Below are 19,496 nucleotides of genomic sequence, written 5' to 3'. Positions count from 1 at the left end.
AAGTCTGCCCCCACTAAATCCGTCTCCGGAAAGGGGGCCCTGTCTTCATGCTGTCTTAGGGGCGGGAGTAGGCTTTCTGGCCTGCTTGCCCTTGTTCCATGACTGGTTGCCTTTCCAACCTTGTCTGTAACGAGCAGTAGTTCCTTCCTGTTTTGGAGCGGAGGAAGTTGATGCTGCTCCTGCCTTGAAATTACGAAAGGCACGAAAATTAGACTGTTTGGCCTTTGATTTGGCCCTGTCCTGAGGAAGGGTGTGGCCCTTACCTCCAGTAATGTCAGCAATAATTTCCTTCAAGCCAGGCCCGAATAAGGTCTGCCCTTTGAAAGGAATATTCAGTAGTTTAGATTTAGAAGTTTCATCTGCTGACCAGGATTTAAGCCATAGCGCTCTGCGCGCCTGTATGGCGAATCCGGAATTCTTAGCCGTAAGTTTGGTTAAATGCACTACGGCACCCAAAACAAACGCATTAGCTAGGTTAAGCGTTCTAAGCTTGCTCAAAATCTCATCCAATGGTGCTGTGCGCATCGCCTCTTCCAGAGACTCAAACCAGAATGCCGCTGCAGCAGTGACAGGCGCAATGCATGCAAGGGGCTGTAATATAAAACCTTGTTGAACAAACATTTTCTTAAGGTAACCCTCTAATTTTTTATCCATTGGATCTGAGAAAGCACAACTATCCTCCACCGGGATAGTGGTACGTTTGGCTAAAGTAGAAACTGCTCCCTCCACCTTAGGGACCGTCTGCCATAAGTCTCGTGTGGCGGCGTTTATAGGGAACATTGTTCTAAATATCGGAGGAGGGGAAAAGGGCAAACCAGGTCTATCCCACTCCTTGCTAATAATCTCTGTAAGCCTTTTCGGTATAGGAAAAACGTCAGTACACATCGGTACCGCATAGTATTTATCCAGCCTACATAATTTCTCTGGGATTGCCACCGTGTCACAATCATTCAGAGCCGCTAACACCTCCCCTAGCAACACGCGGAGGTTCTCAAGCTTAAATTTAAAATTTGAAATTTCTGAATCCGGTCTCCCCGAATCAGAACCGTCACCCACAGAATGAAGCTCTCCGTCCTCATGTTCTGCAAATTGTGACGCAGTATCAGACATGGCTCTCGTGTCATCGGCGCGCTCTGTCCTTAACCCAGAGCTATCGCGCTTGCCTCTTAACTCGGGCAGATTGGATAATACTTCTTTCATAACATTAGCCATATCATGTAAAGTGATTTGTAAGGGCCTTGATGTACTTGGCGCCACAATCTCACGCACCTCCCGAGCGGGAGGAGAAGGTACTGATACGTGAGGAGAGTTAGACGGCATAACTTCCCCCTCGTTGTCTGGTGATAATTTCTTTATCGGTAAAGACTGACTTTTATTTAAAGTAATATCAATACAATTGGTACACATATTTCTATTGGGCTCCACATTGGCTTTTAAACATAATGAACAAGCAGATTCCTCTGTATCAGACATGTTTAAACAGACTAGCAATGAAACTAGCAAGCTTGGAAATTACTTTCAATAAGTTTACAAGCAATATAAAAAATGCAGCAGCGCTTTTCAAAAACGCAGTTGAATAACAATGAACTAATTCAGTTATAGTCAACAATTTTTAACAGTAAATGTATTAATTAGCAGAGGATTGCACCCATTAGCAAAAGGATGATTAACCCCTCAATACCCAAAAACGGATAATCAAATTAAGATTTAACGCTTTTATCACAGTCAAACACACTGTCACAGGTCTGCTGTGACTGATTACCTCCCTCAAAAACGAATTTTGAAGACCCCTGAGCTCTCTAGAGACGTCCTGGATCAAGGAGGAAGAAGCAGGAAGACTGTGCTAGAATTTTAACTGTGCAACAAGGCGCTAAAAAAAGGCCCCTCCCACTTATATTACAACAGTGGGAGACCTGATATAACGGTTTCTATGCAGAAAAATACGTTAGCCATGTGGAAAAAAAAAAAATCATGCCCAAAAAGATTTATCACCAAAGTACCTCACAAAACGAATAACATGCCAGTAAACGTTTTAAAAACAAACTTTTTCAATGTCATGCAAAGTTATCACTAAGCCTGCTACCAGTCGCTTCTACTGCAGATAAGGCTTAAGCAGTATTTCAGTATTAACAGTATTTTCTCAGTCAAATTCTAGTCCCTAGAAAATAACTCAACTGCGCATACATTTATCAGCCTGATACCAGTTGCTACTACTGCATTTAAGGCTGTACTTACATCATATGGGTAACAGCAGTGTTTTCTTAGTCAATTCCATTCCCAGAAAATATTATACTGCACATACCTCATTTGCGGGGGACCCCGCATGCTATTCCCATTTTCTGAAGTTACCCCACTCCTCAGAATGTCGAGAACAGCCAGTGGATCTTAGTTACGTCTGCTAAGATCATAGACAACGCAGGCAGATTCTTCTTCCAAATACTGCCTGGGATAGAAAAACAGCACACTCCGGTGCCATTTAAAATAACAAACTTTTGATTGAAGATAATTAAGTAAAACACTCCAACTCCTCTCGCGACCTCCTTCTTTGTTGAGGGTTGCAAGAGAATGACTGGGTATGACATGTGAGGGGAGGAGCTATATAGCAGCTCTGCTTGGGTGATCCTCTTGCAACTTCCTGTTGGGAAGGAGAATATATCCCATAAGTAATGGATGACCCGTGGACTGAACACACTTAACAAGAGAAATAGTATTTCTAGTCTAATACTGGCCTAGATTTGGAGTTTGGCGGTAAAAGGGCTGTTAACGCTCCGCGGGCTTTTTTCTGGCCGCACCATAAAATTAACTCTGGTATCGAGAGTTCAAACAAATGCTGCGTTAGGCTCCAAAAAAGGAGCGTAGAGCATTTTTACCGCAAATGCAACTCTCGATACCAGAGTTGCTTACGGACGCGGCCGGCCTCAAAAACGTGCTCGTGCACGATTCTCCCATAGGAAACAATGGGACTGTTTGAGCTGAAAAAAAACCTAACACCTGCAAAAAAGCAGCGTTCAGCTCCTAACGCAGCCCCATTGTTTCCTATGGGGAAACACTTCCTAAGTCTGCACCTAACACTCTAACATGAACCCTGAGTCTAAACAACCCTAACCTTACATTTATTAACCTCTAATCTGTCGCCCCCGCTATCGCTGACCCCTGCATATTTTTTTTTAACCCCTAATCTGCCGCTCCGTAAACCGCCGCAACCTACGTTATACCTATGTACCCCTAATCTGCTGCCCTAACATCGCCGACCCCTATGTTATATTTATTAACCCCTAATCTGCCCCCCACAACGTCGCCGACACCTACCTACACTTATTAACCCCTAATCTGCCGAGCGGACCTGAGCGCTACTATAATAAAGTTATTAACCCCTAATCCGCCTCACTAACCCTATCATAAATAGTATTAACCCCTAATCTGCCCTCCCTAACATCGCCGACACCTACCTTCAATTATTAACCCCTAAACTTCCGATCGGAGCTCACCGCTATTCTAATAAATGTATTAACCCCTAAAGCTAAGTCTAACCCTAACACTAACACCCCCCTAACTTAAATATAATTTACATCTAACGAAATAAATTAACTCTTATTAAATAAATGATTCCTATTTAAAGCTAAATACTTACCTGTAAAATAAACCCTAATATAGCTACAATATAAATTATAATTATATTATAGCTATTTTAGGATTAATATTTATTTTACAGGCAACTTTGTATTTATTTTAACCAGGTACAATAGCTATTAAATAGTTAAGAACTATTTAATAGTTACCTAGTTAAAATAATAACAAATTTACCTGTAAAATAAATCCTAACCTAAGATATAATTAAACCTAACACTACCCTATCAATAAAATAATTAAATAAACTACCTACAATTACCTACAATTAACCTAACACTACACTATCAATAAATTAATTAAACACAATTGCTACAAATAAATACAATTAAATAAACTAGCTAAAGTACAAAAAATAAAAAAGAACTAAGTTACAGAAAATAAAAAAATATTTACAAACATAAGAAAAATATTACAACAATTTTAAACTAATTACACCTACTCTAAGCCCCCTAATAAAATAACAAAGCCCCCCAAAATAAAAAATTCCCTACCCTATTCTAAATTAAAAAAGTTACAAGCTCTTTTACCTTACCAGCCCTGAACAGGGCCCTTTGCGGGGCATGCCCCAAGAAGTTCAGCTCTTTTGCCTGTAAAAAAAAACATACAATACCCCCCCCCCAACATTACAACCCACCACCCACATACCCCTAATCTAACCCAAACCCCCCTTAAATAAACCTAACACTAATCCCCTGAAGATCTTCCTACCTTGTCTTCACCATCCAGGTATCACCGATCCGTCCTGGCTCCAAGATCTTCATCCAACCCAAGCGGGGGTTGGCGATCCATAATCCGGTGCTGAAGAGGTCCAGAAGAGGCTCCAAAGTCTTCCTCCTATCCGGCAAGAAGAGGACATCCGGACCGGCAAACATCTTCTCCAAGCGGCATCTTCGATCTTCTTCCATCCGGTGCGGAGCGGGTCCATCTTGAAGCAGGCGACGCGGATCCATCCTCTTCTTCCGATGTCTCCCGACTAATGACGGTTCCTTAAAGGGACGTCATCCAAGATGGCGTCCCTCGAATTCCGATTGGCTGATAGGATTCTATCAGCCAATCGGAATTAAGGTAGGAATTTTCTGATTGGCTGATGGAATCAGCCAATCAGAATCAAGTTCAATCCGATTGGCTGATCCAATCAGCCAATCAGATTGAGCTCGCATTCTATTGGCTGTTCCGATCAGCCAATAGAATGCGAGCTCAATCTGATTGGCTGATTGGATCAGCCAATCGGATTGAACTAGATTCTGATTGGCTGATTCCATCAGCCAATCAGAAAATTCCTACCTTAATTCCGATTGGCTGATAGAATCCTATCAGCCAATCGGAATTCGAGGGACGCCATCTTGGATGACGTCCCTTAAAGGAACCGTCATTAGTCGGGAGACATCGGAAGAAGAGGATGGATCCGCGTCGCCTGCTTCAAGATGGACCCGCTCCGCACCGGATGGAAGAAGATCGAAGATGCCGCTTGGAGAAGATGTTTGCCGGTCCGGATGTCCTCTTCTTGCCGGATAGGAGGAAGACTTTGGAGCCTCTTCTGGACCTCTTCAGCACCGGATTATGGATCGCCAACCCCCGCTTGGGTTGGATGAAGATCTTGGAGCCAGGACGGATCGGTGATACCTGGATGGTGAAGACAAGGTAGGAAGATCTTCAGGGGATTAGTGTTAGGTTTATTTAAGGGGGGTTTGGGTTAGATTAGGGGTATGTGGGTGGTGGGTTGTAATGTTGGGGGGGGTCTTGTATGTTTTTTTTTACAGGCAAAAGAGCTGAACTTCTTGGGGCATGCCCTGCAAAGGGCCCTGTTCAGGGCTGGTAAGGTAAAAGAGCTTGTAACTTTTTTAATTTAGAATAGGGTAGGGAATTTTTTATTTTGGGGGGCTTTGTTATTTTATTAGGGGGCTTAGAGTAGGTGTAATTATTTTAAAATTGTTGTAATATTTTTCTTATGTTTGTAAATATTTTTTTATTTTCTGTAACTTAGTTCTTTTTTATTTTTTGTACTTTAGCTAGTTTATTTAATTGTATTTATTTGTAGCAATTGTGTTTAATTAATTTATTGATAGTGTAGTGTTAGGTTAATTGTAGGTAATTGTAGGTAGTTTATTTAATTATTTTATTGATAGGGTAGTGTTAGGTTTAATTATATCTTAGGTTAGGATTTATTTTACAGGTAAATTTGTTATTATTTTAACTAGGTAACTATTAAATAGTTCTTAACTATTTAATAGCTATTGTACCTGGTTAAAATAAATACAAAGTTGCCTGTAAAATAAATATTAATCCTAAAATAGCTATAATATAATTATAATTTATATTGTAGCTATATTAGGATTTATTTTACAGGTAAGTATTTAGCTTTAAATAGGAATAATTTATTTAATAAGAGTTAATTTATTTCGTTAGATGTAAATTATATTTAAGTTAGGGGGGTGTTAGTGTTAGGGTTAGACTTAGCTTTAGGGGTTAATACATTTATTAGAATAGCGGTGAGGTCCGGTCGTCAGATTAGTGGTTAATAATTGAAGGTAGGTGTCGGCGATGTTAGGGAGGGCAGATTAGGGGTTAATACTATTTATGATAGGGTTAGTGAGGCGGATTAGGGGTTAATAACTTTATTATAGTAGCGCTCAGGTCCGCTCGGCAGATTAGGGGTTAATAAGTGTAGGCAGGTGTCGGCGACGTTGAGGGGGGCAGATTAGGGGTTAATAAATATAATATAGGGGTCGGCGGTGTTAGGGGTAGCAGATTAGGGGTACATAGGGATAACGTAGGTGGCGGCGCTTTGCGGTCGGAAGATTAGGGGTTAATTATTTTAAGTAGCTGGCGGCGATGTTGTGGGGGGCAGATTAGGGGTTAATAAATGTAATACAGGGGTCGGCGGGGTTAGGGGCAGCAGATTAGGGGTACATAAGTATAACGTAGGTGGCGGTCGGCAGATTAGGGGTTAAAAATTTTAATCGAGTGGCGGCGATGTGGGGGGAGCTCGGTTTAGGGGTACATAGGTAGTTTATGGGTGTTAGTGTACTTTAGGGTACAGTAGTTAAGAGCTTTATGAACCGGCGTTAGCCAGAAAGCTCTTAACTCCTGCTATTTTCAGGCGGCTGGAGTTTTGTCGTTAGAGCTCTAACGCTCACTTCAGAAACGACTCTAAATACCGGCGTTAGAAAGATCCCATTGAAAAGATAGGCTACGCAAATGGCGTAGGGGGATCTGCGGTATGGAAAAGTCGCGGCTGAAAAGTGAGCATTAGACCCTTTAATCACTGACTCCAAATACCAGCGGGCGGCCAAAACCAGCGTTAGGAGCCTCTAACGCTGGTTTTGACGGCTACCGCCGAACTCCAAATCTAGGCCACTGTGTTTTAAATGTAATATTCGAATTTGAATGTCACATTCGAATTCAAAATAGTATTTCTAGTCTAATACTGTGTTTTTTAAATGTAATATTCGAATTCGAATGTGACATTCGAATTCAAATGTGACATTCGAATTCGAAATAGTATTTCTAGTTTACAACTGTGTTTAATAAATGTGATATTAGATTTGAATGTGATATTCAAATCGAATGTGACATTCGAATTTGAAATAGTATTTCTAGTCTAATACTGTGTTTTATAAATGTAATATTCAAATTCGAATGTGATATTCGATTCAAATGTGATATTCGATTTGAATGTGACATTAAAATTCAAAATAGTGTTTCTAGTCTACAATTGTGTTTTATAAATGTAATATTCGAATTTGAATGTGATATTCGAATTCGAATGTGACATTCAAATTCAAATGTGACATTCGAAAACTGTAAATAACATTCGTTCTAACATTCGAATTTGAATTCACATTCGCCCATCCCTACTCACAATACACGTTAAACATTTAGCAGCCATTTTGAGTAAAATGCCTTTCCAATATGTTTTTCAAATAATGACCAGAGTGAGGCTGATCCCAGAAATATTATTTTCCAACACAATGTTCAAATGTTAACTCGTATGCAAAAGCCACTGCAAAATGGTTAAGTCCGGTAAGACCTATTTTTAATTATTCTAAATTTAGGAATTAGTGTTTCCCAAAGAAATAATAAATAAGTACATAAACTTTTTTTTTTCTACTTTTGCAACTTAGATTGTGCAAAAGTATGAAATATATACTGTACTGCATAAAAATGTAATAATTATTTAACAAAATGATTTTTTTACTTGATATTTTTACACATTTTTTTGTTTGTTTTTGATTTAGCTGGTTTAACAAGGGATTAATCAGAGGTTTTGTGAACATGCTTACTTGTACATGCCATTGAATACGGATCAGACTCTCTCCTATAATAACGCTCTTCACAGACACAAGAAGTTGATCCCTCCTCGTGGGTGTAACTGTGAGGTGGACACTTACTGCAGGTCTGACTCTGAGGTGAAGACTTGAAGAAGCCAGGCTGACACGCTGTAAAATAAGATATGGCACAGGCTGTAAATCTAATACAGAATAAAAGGGTAGGCTTTGCCTAGTCATATATCTTTATAAGTAGGTTTTTTTCCCTCCATAAATAGTCTAAATAAATTCAAACTTATTTAAGCCTAATGTTATTCAGTGAAATTAACTATTTGTGTTTAACACATTTAAAAAAAAAAAGTGCTTCTCAATCTCACCACATGTCTATTCTGTACTGACCAGTGTTAAAGGGACACTAAATCCAAATTTTTTATTTTGTGATTCAGACAGAGCATGCAATTTTAAGCAACTTTCTAATTTACTCCTATTATCAATTTTTCTTCGTTCTCTTGCTATCTTTATTTGAAAAAAGAAAGTCCAGATCCCTGAACAGCACTTGTTTATTGGTGAATGAATGTATCCACCAATCAGCAAGAACAACCCAGGTTGTTCACCAAAAATGGGCCGGTATCAAAACTTACATTCTTGCTTTTCAAATAAAGATACCAAGAGAATGAAGAACATTTGCTAATAGGAGTAAATTAGAAAGTTGCATGCTCTATCTGAATCACAAAAGAAAAAATTTGGGTTCAGTGTCCCTTTAACTCTGGTCTCTGAGAATTAAGTTTAACACATGTTTTATGAGAATGTTGGTATATTAAAGGGACATGAAACGCAAAACATTTCTCTCATGATTCAGAAAGAGCATGCAATTTTAAACAACTTTCTATTTTACTTATATTATTTAATTTGCTTCCTTCTCTTGTTATCCTTTGCTGAAAGACTTATCTAGGTAAGCTCAGGAGCAGCAAAGAACTTAGGTTCTAGCTACTGATTGGTGGCTGCGTATATATACCGATTGTCATTGGTTTACCCATGTGTTCAGTAAGAAACCAGTAGTGCATTGCTGCTCCTTCAACAAATGCTACCAAGAGAATTAAGCAAATTTGATAATAGAAGTAAACTGGAAAGTTTTTTTAAAATTGTATGTTCTACTTTAATCATGAAAGGAAAATCTTGGGTTTCATGTCCCTTTAAAAGGCTAATAAAAAGCCTGGTTAAATGAGAGAGCATATTATTTTGTCACAATATTAAATATGTGTTATTTTGAATGTCACATTGAAATATACACAGTGAGATATGATAGGATCAAATGATAAAGCATGCAGTTTTAACACTAGTGACCCTGCACCTCTATGTGTTAAACACCCACAAAAAGATTAAACACATAGTTAAAGAACTGCTAACGGCCAAAGAGCACTGCTGGTTCTGAGCAGACACTGCCAATTACCCAATCAGCAGCGCTAGGAGCTTTCTGCTCTGGACCAGTGCTCTGCACTATTTTAACTATGGGTTTTAACACATTAATGCAGGGTTGCATGTAATTTATTTTACTTTAAATATGAAAAAGTTCCATAATTGGAACAATTTAAACATCACTACAGTGGAGCATCTGCACTTTAATTAGTCAAGCCAAAACCTATATGTAGTTCTAAGCAATAAACATTCAAATTTGAAAATATTTAGACAATTTAATACTTTAGAAGCAAAGATAAAAAAAATGAAAGTAAAATTTAACATTCCAAGGGGCCGAATTATCATTGTCTGGCAGACATTGCTGAATGCTGACAGTATACGCTTTCGGCATTTAACATTGCCCAAGCAGTTCTAGTGAACTGCTTGTGCAATGCCACCCCGTGCAGATTTGCAGCCAGCAGGGGGTGTCAATCAGCCCAATCGTATAGAATCAGGCGGATTGATGTCCGCTGCCACCAGTTAAGGAGCCGTGGTCTTTTCTAGTGGCGGAAACAGGGGCATCAGGGGCCCTTGATAAATCGGCTCAATGTCTTAACCAACAAGAAAAAAAGCAGTTACATTTTAAACTGTTTAAGAATGTTATCCAAATATGGAAGCAATAACATCTGATAATTTAAGTGAATCTGAAATGTTGTTAGACTATGTATATGTCATAGTTCTCATAGCATGTTAGATTTGCAGGGGTTAAATGGAGGGATATGCAAATGTTTGGCATCTAAATAGAAGAATAAATGTTCCCCTTGATATTCTTATTGCCAATAAATACCCAGATTACACATGGAGCAGTATTTAACTCTCCCGCTCATGCTAACTCCACTAGAAGTAAGCTTTTTGTGCGGGTCGGGTAGAGCTTGTATTACAAGTTAAACATTTTCACTCTTGTGCACTATCCCAATGTGCGCAAAAATCCGAAGTTAGAATATAACAATCTCGTTAATTTCCCCCACAATAGTCAATGGACCAAAAACTGGAAGAAAACACCCTACTCACACCTAAACCCGATCACATTCTCAAGTGCGCTAACCAGACACAAAAATATGAATATTTCACATTTATTGTTCTTCACATAGCAGAATATGTTCTGTTTATACATAAATACATACTTCTACATATATTTGATAGTATTTTGGTACAATTTATACCTATACATAGATGATTATATATAGGTATAGATTTATACAGATATATATTGTAATATCTATTAATAAATACTTAGAACATATTATGCCAGAATATTGGAATGTGAAATATTTACAGTTCAAACACAGTTAAACACTTTATTAAATATGAATATTGCATAACTATGATTTTACATGTTTCCATCTACTTGACAGCAAAGGGCTCCAATGCACTTTTATATATATATATATATATATATATATATATATATATATATATATATATATATATATATATATGTGTGTGTGTGTGTGTGCATTTATGTGTTTATATGTCTGTAAATACATATATACACATATAAATACATAAATACATATGACACATATTTAAACATTCGTAATCTGGCAATAAATGTTTCTATAAAATGCATTTTAAATATCAAACGTATACATTCAAATACTGAATGAAATATATTTGGATATTGAATCTATCATTTGAATATTACATTTGAATATTACTTCCCATAGCCTTACATTTAAATCTATGGAAAAACAGCTCTTTTTTACATATTTGTATGTTACTTTCAGTACACAAATATTACATTTACTGTTTACAATTTAAGATCATATATTTGAATGTTCACATTCACTCTATATAAAAATTAAAATAGAAGAAAGAATGTCAAGGGGAAGAATAATTAAAATGTCAAAATTTCAACTTTTACAGCAAATGTTCAACATTAAAGGGACACTGAACCCAATTTTTTTCTTTTGTGATTCAGATAGAGCATGCCATTTTAAGCAACTTTCTAATTTACTCCTATTATCAATTTTTCTTCGTTCTCTTGCTATCTTTATTTGAAATAAAAGCCATCTAAGCTTTTTTTTGGGCTAAGAACTCTGGACAGCACTTTTTGATTGGTGGATGGATTTTTTCCACCAATCAGCAAGGACAACACAGGTTGTTCACCAAAATGGGCCGGCATCTAAACTTAGGTTCTTGCATTTCAAATAAAGATACCAAGAGAATAAAGAAAATTTGATAATAGGAGTAAATTAGAAAGTTGCTTAAAAATTCATGCTCTATCTGAATCACAAAAGAAAAATGTTGGGTTCAGTGTCCCATTAATTTAGAATTAACAAGAATTCTCTAAAATAATGATTTTTTATAATATTATGTACACACATTCATAGATCCCTAGTTGAATGATTATAGGATATGGCATCTCAAAATGTAATATGATAACCATTGTGAATTTAAATTTAACCTTGGTGTACACTTTAGGAGCAATAATAAGCTATAAGATAAGTTTGCAAGGAGGCTTTAGGGCATCTGCATCCATGGAGTAAAACAAAAGCCCTCCAGGGACCCCCAGCAGGCCAAGATTATATAACCTCTATGTTTCCCCTCTTGACACAGATGGCATAGCAAAAAAAAAAATGACTGAACTTAGCTAAAGTGATGGTAAACTTTGCACTTTTTATAATCAGATACAGAATGTTAGTGATATTTTAGATGAACTTTATTTGATCACTTTTAATGAAGATACGCTTTAACTTACTTTTTAATCTAGCCGTGCCATTATAATACTGCACGCTCCCGCCGCCCACTTCAAAAGTAATATTTTTTTGTGAGCTTACCGTTTGAACTGTTCTCCAAACAGAGCTGGCTCAAGCTACAAAAAAGTGCCATATGGATAGAGCACTAATTAAAGAACAGTTCAAACCGTTAACTCACAAAAATTATCACTTTTGAAGTGAACGGCGGGAGCATGCGGTATTTGAATATAGCGCGTGTTCAGATAAAGTCCATCTCAAATATCACTAACATTCAGGATCTGATTATAAAAAGTGGAAAGTTAACAATCACTTTAAATTACTTTAACTAAAACATGGGCAGTACATATTTAAAGTGTATAGGTAGCTTGCTCAGATCTTTTTCTATGATTTTTTTATTTTCCCATCAAGTCTATTTTTATCTCTTTCCTACTAGGAAAGGAAGAAAAAACAAAAGGCATCCCTGCAAATACAGGGTGAAATGGCAATGAAAGATTATTATCATGTAACACATAGTCCAACAAATGTTAGGCTTCTAAGCTGTGCTTTCGGTGAATTTACTACTCTCTAATGGCAAACCAAAAGGCATAAAACGCGTTGGTAAACAATTCTGTCCTAATCTTTCTCAATATATAACAAATTCTTTTTTTTTGGTCTAACAAAAATATATTTTTAATGTTCTCTTGCTGAAAGCTGCTTAAAAATGCCACTTAAGGCTGAGCACTCCATATTTTCTCTTTCATTTAAGATTCCAAATGGGGATAGAAAGAAAGCTCACATTCATGTATGCAAGTTGTAAAAAAAAATAAAAACAATAATAGTGATCTAATAAACTGGAAAACAAGTCAGCATATCAGATAAATGCCTACGCATTTTCTTGGCTCTCACATCTATAAGTGCCACTGCAGCTTTAATATTTTAAACCTCTGTAATCTATCACTATAATACAGCAATGTTTAGAGAGAACCTTATTAAACACATTTGTATCACACTAGGGCTCTCAACAAACTTTACTGGTTGTAAGTAGTTTCTGTGATACTGTGTAATAGAAGCCTAGGGATAAATGTGAATGCAGGACCAACAATTTTGTACTTTAATGAAAGCCTATATTCCATCAGGATTATGAAGCCAGTAGGGCTAAAAATTACAACAATAAGCAATCAGTAGCTCTAAGAGTTGTAGTGCAAACACAAAAGAGACCACTTGCAGAGACAATTGTAGCAGTTTAATAAAGAGCTAGAGGGCATGAAACATGGTTACACATATTAATGGAGTACAGTATATACATTTTCAAACAAAGATAAAACACAAGTTTGTCTTTGTTTTTTTTCCTATATACTTGCTTATCATATGAAGAAAAAAATCACGGAATTTTTTTGTATGTTTTTTTCATTTTATTTTATGTCTGGATTTTTTTTTTTTTTTTTTTTTTTTCATTTTATTTTATGTCTGGATTTTTTAATTTTTTTTTTTTTTTTCATTTTATTTTATGTCTGGAATTTTATTTGTATTTGTTATTTTATTTTATGTTTGGAATTTTAATAGCAACTACACTCTCTTGGAAGGCACATACAATTTTTAATGAATTCACACAAATTAAAATATTAATAATGTGCATATCTGTGGAAGGGAGCAGAAAGACATACCAGTGAGTATTTTCCCATCGGATTGTTGAAGAAACCTGTGGTGAATGAGAAGTATCTGACAGCTTTCTCAATGTACATTGTGAACCAGACATGCCCTCTATTCAATACATTTCCTCAAGCTGTAATTTATATGTATGATAGCTTTGACAGATTTCACCAAAGACTTGTACCTTTCTATCTCTTTTGTTGAAGAACAGACAAAGCTTCTGCAATCTGAAAACGATTCCCATTCTTTTGCCAATTAAAAAAAAATCGCTATAATCCAGATGGCCTTTCCAATGAGCGCTATATCTGTATATTTAATTGGTCTAATTAAAAGCAGAAGAAAACTAATTCCTAAATGTAGAAAGGTATAATTAATCACACCCTAGATAACAGAAAAGTTCATTAGATGATCTGAAAATAAATTTTAAGGGTTTAAGATTTTCCGTTAAAATTAGATCACAGAAAATGCCAGACATATCCACCAAGTTGTTCTCCTTTCAAATGTATTAATGTGTTTGGTGCCTAATTTTAGGTTTATAATTATTCAAAAATATATTTCCAAACTTAATTTCTGAATTGAAGTTACTAATATTATTATATATTTTATGTACTTTCCAAAGTCCAGTATATATTTTAAATTAGAGGTTGGCACAAATGTATTCATTTTTTCATATTTATTGCTTTTATTGTATTTTTTTTCCATTGGGGAACAGTTTGCACTACAAGTAAGAATAAAACACATTTATTTTTTCTTTCCTGACTCAGCTATATATACTATCTAATACTTAAACTGCAATGGATGATTAGGACACAGATCTCCTACGTTTAAAATATTTCTGTAGATATAGTTTATCAGAACATTAAAACACACTTTTTTTAAACAATGATACTATAAATATATATATACATATATATATATATATATATATATACATACAGGTGGCCCTCGTTTTACGCCGGTTCAATTTGCGCCGTTTCAGAATAACAACCTTTTTTTCAGTCATGTGACTGCTATTGAAAGCTTTGGAAAGCAAATTGCACTAATTAAAATAGCCAGTAGGTGGAGCTGTCTGCTTGTTTTGCAGCAAAGTTATGCAACTTAACAGGTCTGAAATTGATCTGTGTACACAGAACAGACATTAGCTATCGAGCAGCCACTTCCCTATTATCTTCCTGTCCAGCTGCTTGAGGTGAAGGTGCCTAACTGCTTATTAATCACTGCAGATTGAAATGCATATAATAGGTGCAGACCCAATATTATCTAACATGCTAACAATGCAGAGAACTGTTTGCAGAAAAATGCAAGTAAAAAAAAACGTTTTTGTTCATTAAACTTAGTTTGATGATGATGCAGTCTGTTGTGTGATTATTTAATTAGGTGCTGTTAGCAAATGTTTTTGTTCATTAAACTTAGTTTGATGATGATACAATCTATATTATTTGGTTTATAATGCTGTTTAGCATTTAAAGCCTTCATTTCAAAGCTTTAAAAATAATGTATTAGGTGTTACCTATGACAATTTTGAGAGGGGCCTGGAACCTAAATCTCTCACTTCCCATTGACTTACATTATAAACTGGGTTTCAATTTACAACGGTTTTGATTTACAACCATTCCTCCTGGAACCTAACCCCGGCGTAAACTGAGGGCTACCTGTGTATATATATTTCTTGGCTGGTTTACCACATGTGAACTGACAGTCAACTGACTCAAAACTCAAACACAGTGACAGAAGAGCAACTGCCCATGCCTAAGGCTAAGCCACACCTCCTGGACATCTTTGTATTTAACATAAAAGTGGTACAATGCAACATGCTCTTTACACTTTAAACATTCTGACAAGTATCAAATATTTAATATGAACCATGTGTTATTTAGCAAATGTGTTTGGTGTCAGGTGGCCCTCAAATAAACCATGATGGGGATGCCTGAAAGTAAAGAGCTGCATATTGTATTTTGTACTTTGTTAAACACATAAAATATAAAGATTAGACTGGAAATGTAAGGGAATATACATGTGCAAACAGCTCTCACAAACACAACATTATTCTCTTGAACCTCTAACTCCTTATCAGCCCTTACTCTCTTAGGCTTATTCACCATCTTCAAACATCAGTGTCTCAGGAGTTTTCCCCAGCCAATAAGCTGCTTTTAAACAAACATTATCTCACAATAACTAAAGAGGCCACTGAAGAGTTCAATTATAATTTCCAACAATAATTAAAAAACATTTTTACTCTAGATAACCTTCAGTAAAGGGATATCTCTCTCTTCGTCCTCTCATATTTGTTCCCTTATATGTCACTCTCCCCTGCACCAGCAGCTGACAATGCCTGACATTACCTCGTCCATACACCAGAAAGTACTCTCATTCTACAATTTTACATTCTACATACTGTTAAATATGATCTACTATATCAAAGGTAGAAACATTTAAAAAAATCCAAAAGTAATATTGTTTATTATTTAACATATAACTTAACCTCCAATACCTTTTTAAAGGTCCATAGACAATCATTGGCAGTAGAATGGGTCATTCTGAAGAGCTCAGTGACTTTAAACATTACACTGTCATGGGATGCCACCTTTGCCATAAGTCAGTTTGTGACATTTCTGCCATACTCAATTTGCCCTAGTCAACTTAATGTGCTATTATTGCTCCAAACTGCCTCTATAAGAAACATCCGTACAAGAATGGTGTGTCTAGAGCTTCATGGAATGGGTTTAAATGAATGGCCAAGCAGCTGTACACAAGTCTTACATTAGCATGCACAATGCCAATTGTTGGCTGGAGTGCTGTAAAGCACATCACCACTGGACTCTTAAGTGGTGGAATGTGTTCTCTGGAGTGATGAGTCACACTTCACTATCTGTCAAAATCTGTGTATGGCAGATGCCAGGAGAATCCTACCTACTGGAATGTTTAATTCCTACTGTAAAGTTTGGTGGGGAAGGGATAATGGTGTAAGGGTTTTGGCTAGGCCCCATAGTTCCAGTGAAGGGTCCTAATGCTACAGGATACAAAGACACTTTAGACAATTGGGTGATTCCAACTTTGTGGCAACAGTTTAGGGAAGTCTCTTTTTCCTGTTCCAGCAAGACTGTGCCCCTGTGCGCACATTCCCACAAAAACACATACAAATCTTGTGGAAAGCCATCCCACAAGAGTTGAGGATGTTACAGCTAATGCCCATGGTTTTTGAAATGGATGTCCAACAAGCTCATATAGGTGCGATGGTTAGGTGTCCGTATACTTTGGCCCTATAGTCTATATTCCCTCTCTAAAAGGGACAGCTTAGTTGATGTTTTATATTGTTTAAAAATATAACTAACCCCTTACTATCGCTTTCTAGCATTGCACCACTAACATTGTTATATTAACATACATATCACCTTTAAACCTTTACATTTCTGACTGTTTCTAAGCCCCTGCAGGCCGGCTCTTATCTCAGTGCATTTTATAAACTTTTCAAAGCCAAACAGTACTAGTTCATGTGTGCCACATTATGCTTAATCCTGTGGAGTTATTTATGAAGCAGCTCTAAATGGCTAAAATGCACGTTTGTGGATTGCACTGAAATAAGGGGACAGTCTGCAGAGGCTTAGATACAAGGTAATCACAGAGGTAAAAAGTGTATTTATATAACAGTGTTGGTTATGCTAAACTGGGGAATGGGTAATAAATGGGTAATAAAGGGATTATCTATCTTTTTTAAACAATAAAAAAAGTATACTGTCCCTTTAAGCCTCTAAAGCCTTACACTATAATTTCTGTGCTATTTAGTTAACATGACTGCAGTTTCTTCTCATAAAACTACTGTATTGCTGTCTACATCAGGGAAGGACCACTGGTGGCCCGTAGGCTAGATGAGGCCCTCTACATTAGTCTTTGCGGTTCTCGGGAATAAGCAGAACTAGGCCCCAAAACAAAAGTAGAACTAAAAATGTGGGCTTGTGGTAGATAGCTGAACAAGGTGACCACAAGTCAAAAGAGCCATCTTGAGGGGAGAACAGAAAACAAAGAGTACCCAGCAACCTTACCTAAATCCGGCCCTTTGCCGCTGGACATGTATAGGAAATATATTCATAATTTGTCTCCTAACCATACATTTCTATGTGGCCCTAAAGGCTTCTAATATTTTCATCTGCTGCCCGTACGTGTTAAGAAGTTGCCAATCACTTGTCAGTATAATTAAGGGCTCCTCCTAGATGTTCTCACATAAAAAGCAAAAAACAATAAACATATATATATATATATATATATATATATATATATATATATATACACACATATATAAATACACATATATAAATACACATATATTAATACACATATATTAATACACATATTGATATGTGTGGATCTTGAAAGTTAAGTTTGACTTTACTGTCCCTTTAACAGAGTAGTTTTGCTTTGTAGCTAAAATGTGTGTTTTATCTATATATACTTTCAAGATTCATGCCGATCATGTGATTTTGTACAACTTTCCAATTTACTTCTATTATCTCTTTTAAATAGAATTAAATAAAAAAACTCACGAAGAAATGTTGAATACTGAGTATTCAATCGGGGGAAAAAAACATGAAAAGACATACAAAAATGAATCTCAATTACTGTACATTACAAGAAATAATGATAGATAGAAACATGCAAATATCTGCAAACTATTCACTGCTCTCTGGTGTTTTTTACTCTCCTGTAACTCTCTTCTGGTACGTGAATAGAGACCCTGTCAATCTGCAACCATTCACTGCACTCTGGTGTTTTTTACTCTCCTGTAACTCTCTTCTGGTACGTGAATAGAGACCCTGTCATTCTGCAACTACTCACTGCTCTCTGGTGTTTTTTACTCTCCTGTAACTCTCTTCAGGTACGTGAATAGAGACCCTGTCATTCTGCAACTATTCACTGCTCTCTGGTGTTTTTTACTCTCTTGTAACTCTCTTCTGGTACGTGAATAGAGACCCTGTCATTCAGCAACTATTCACTGCTCTCTGGTGTTTTTTACTCTCCTGTAACTCTCTTCAGGTACGTGAATAGAGACCCTGTCATTCTGCAACTATTCACTGCTCTCTGGTGTTTTTTACTCTCCTGTAACTCTCTTCTGGTACGTGAATAGAGACCCTGTCATTCTGCAACTACTCACTGCTCTCTGGTGTTTTTTACTCTCCTGTAACTCTCTTCAGGTATGTGAATAGAGACCCTGTCAATCTGCAAACTATTCACTGCTCTCTGGTGTTTTTTACTCTCCTGTAACTCTCTTCAGGTACGTGAATAGAGACCCTGTCAATCTGCAAACTATTCACTGCTCTCTGGTGTTTTTTACTCTCCTGTAACTCTCTTCTGGTATGTGAATAGAGACCCTAACAATCTGCAACCATTCACTGCACTCTGGTGTTTTTTACTCTCCTGTAACTCTCTTCTGGTACGTGAATAGAGACCCTGTCATTCTGCAACTACTCACTGCTCTCTGGTGTTTTTTACTCTCCTGTAACTCTCTTCAGGTACGTGAATAGAGACCCTGTCAATCTGCAAACTATTCACTGCTCTCTGGTGTTTTTTACTCTCCTGTAACTCTCTTCAGGTACGTGAATAGAGACCCTGTCAATCTGCAAACTATTCACTGCTCTCTGGTGTTTTTTTACTCTCCTGTAACTCTCTTCTGGTACGTGAATAGAGACCCTGTCAATCTGCAAGCTATTCACTGCTTTCTGGTGTTTTTTAATCTCCTGTAAGTCTCTTCTGGTATGTGAATATTTACATAGAGCAAATGATTTTAGTTTGTTAATTTAGTCCTACATCTGTTGTACTGTTA

General features: G+C 36.7%; 1 protein-coding gene across 5 annotated transcripts in view; it reads right to left on the bottom strand.

The window, feature by feature from the left end:
- The window catches only part of EPHA5 (EPH receptor A5), a 527,031-nt gene that overhangs the window by 228,401 nt on the left and 279,134 nt on the right, over nt 1-19,496 (bottom strand). For all 5 annotated transcript variants that reach the window (XM_053703271.1, XM_053703272.1, XM_053703273.1 and 2 more), the window contains one exon: nt 7,914-8,069. In XM_053703271.1, coding sequence (XP_053559246.1) covers nt 7,914-8,069 — 156 coding nt within the window. The remainder of the gene's footprint in view (nt 1-7,913; nt 8,070-19,496) is intronic.

Source organism: Bombina bombina, chromosome 2, assembly GCF_027579735.1.
Source record: "Bombina bombina isolate aBomBom1 chromosome 2, aBomBom1.pri, whole genome shotgun sequence".
In the NCBI taxonomy this organism is placed as follows: domain Eukaryota; kingdom Metazoa; phylum Chordata; class Amphibia; order Anura; family Bombinatoridae; genus Bombina; species Bombina bombina.
Note: the sequence above shows the minus strand (reverse complement) of the source record. Positions and strands in the feature narration are given on the sequence as shown.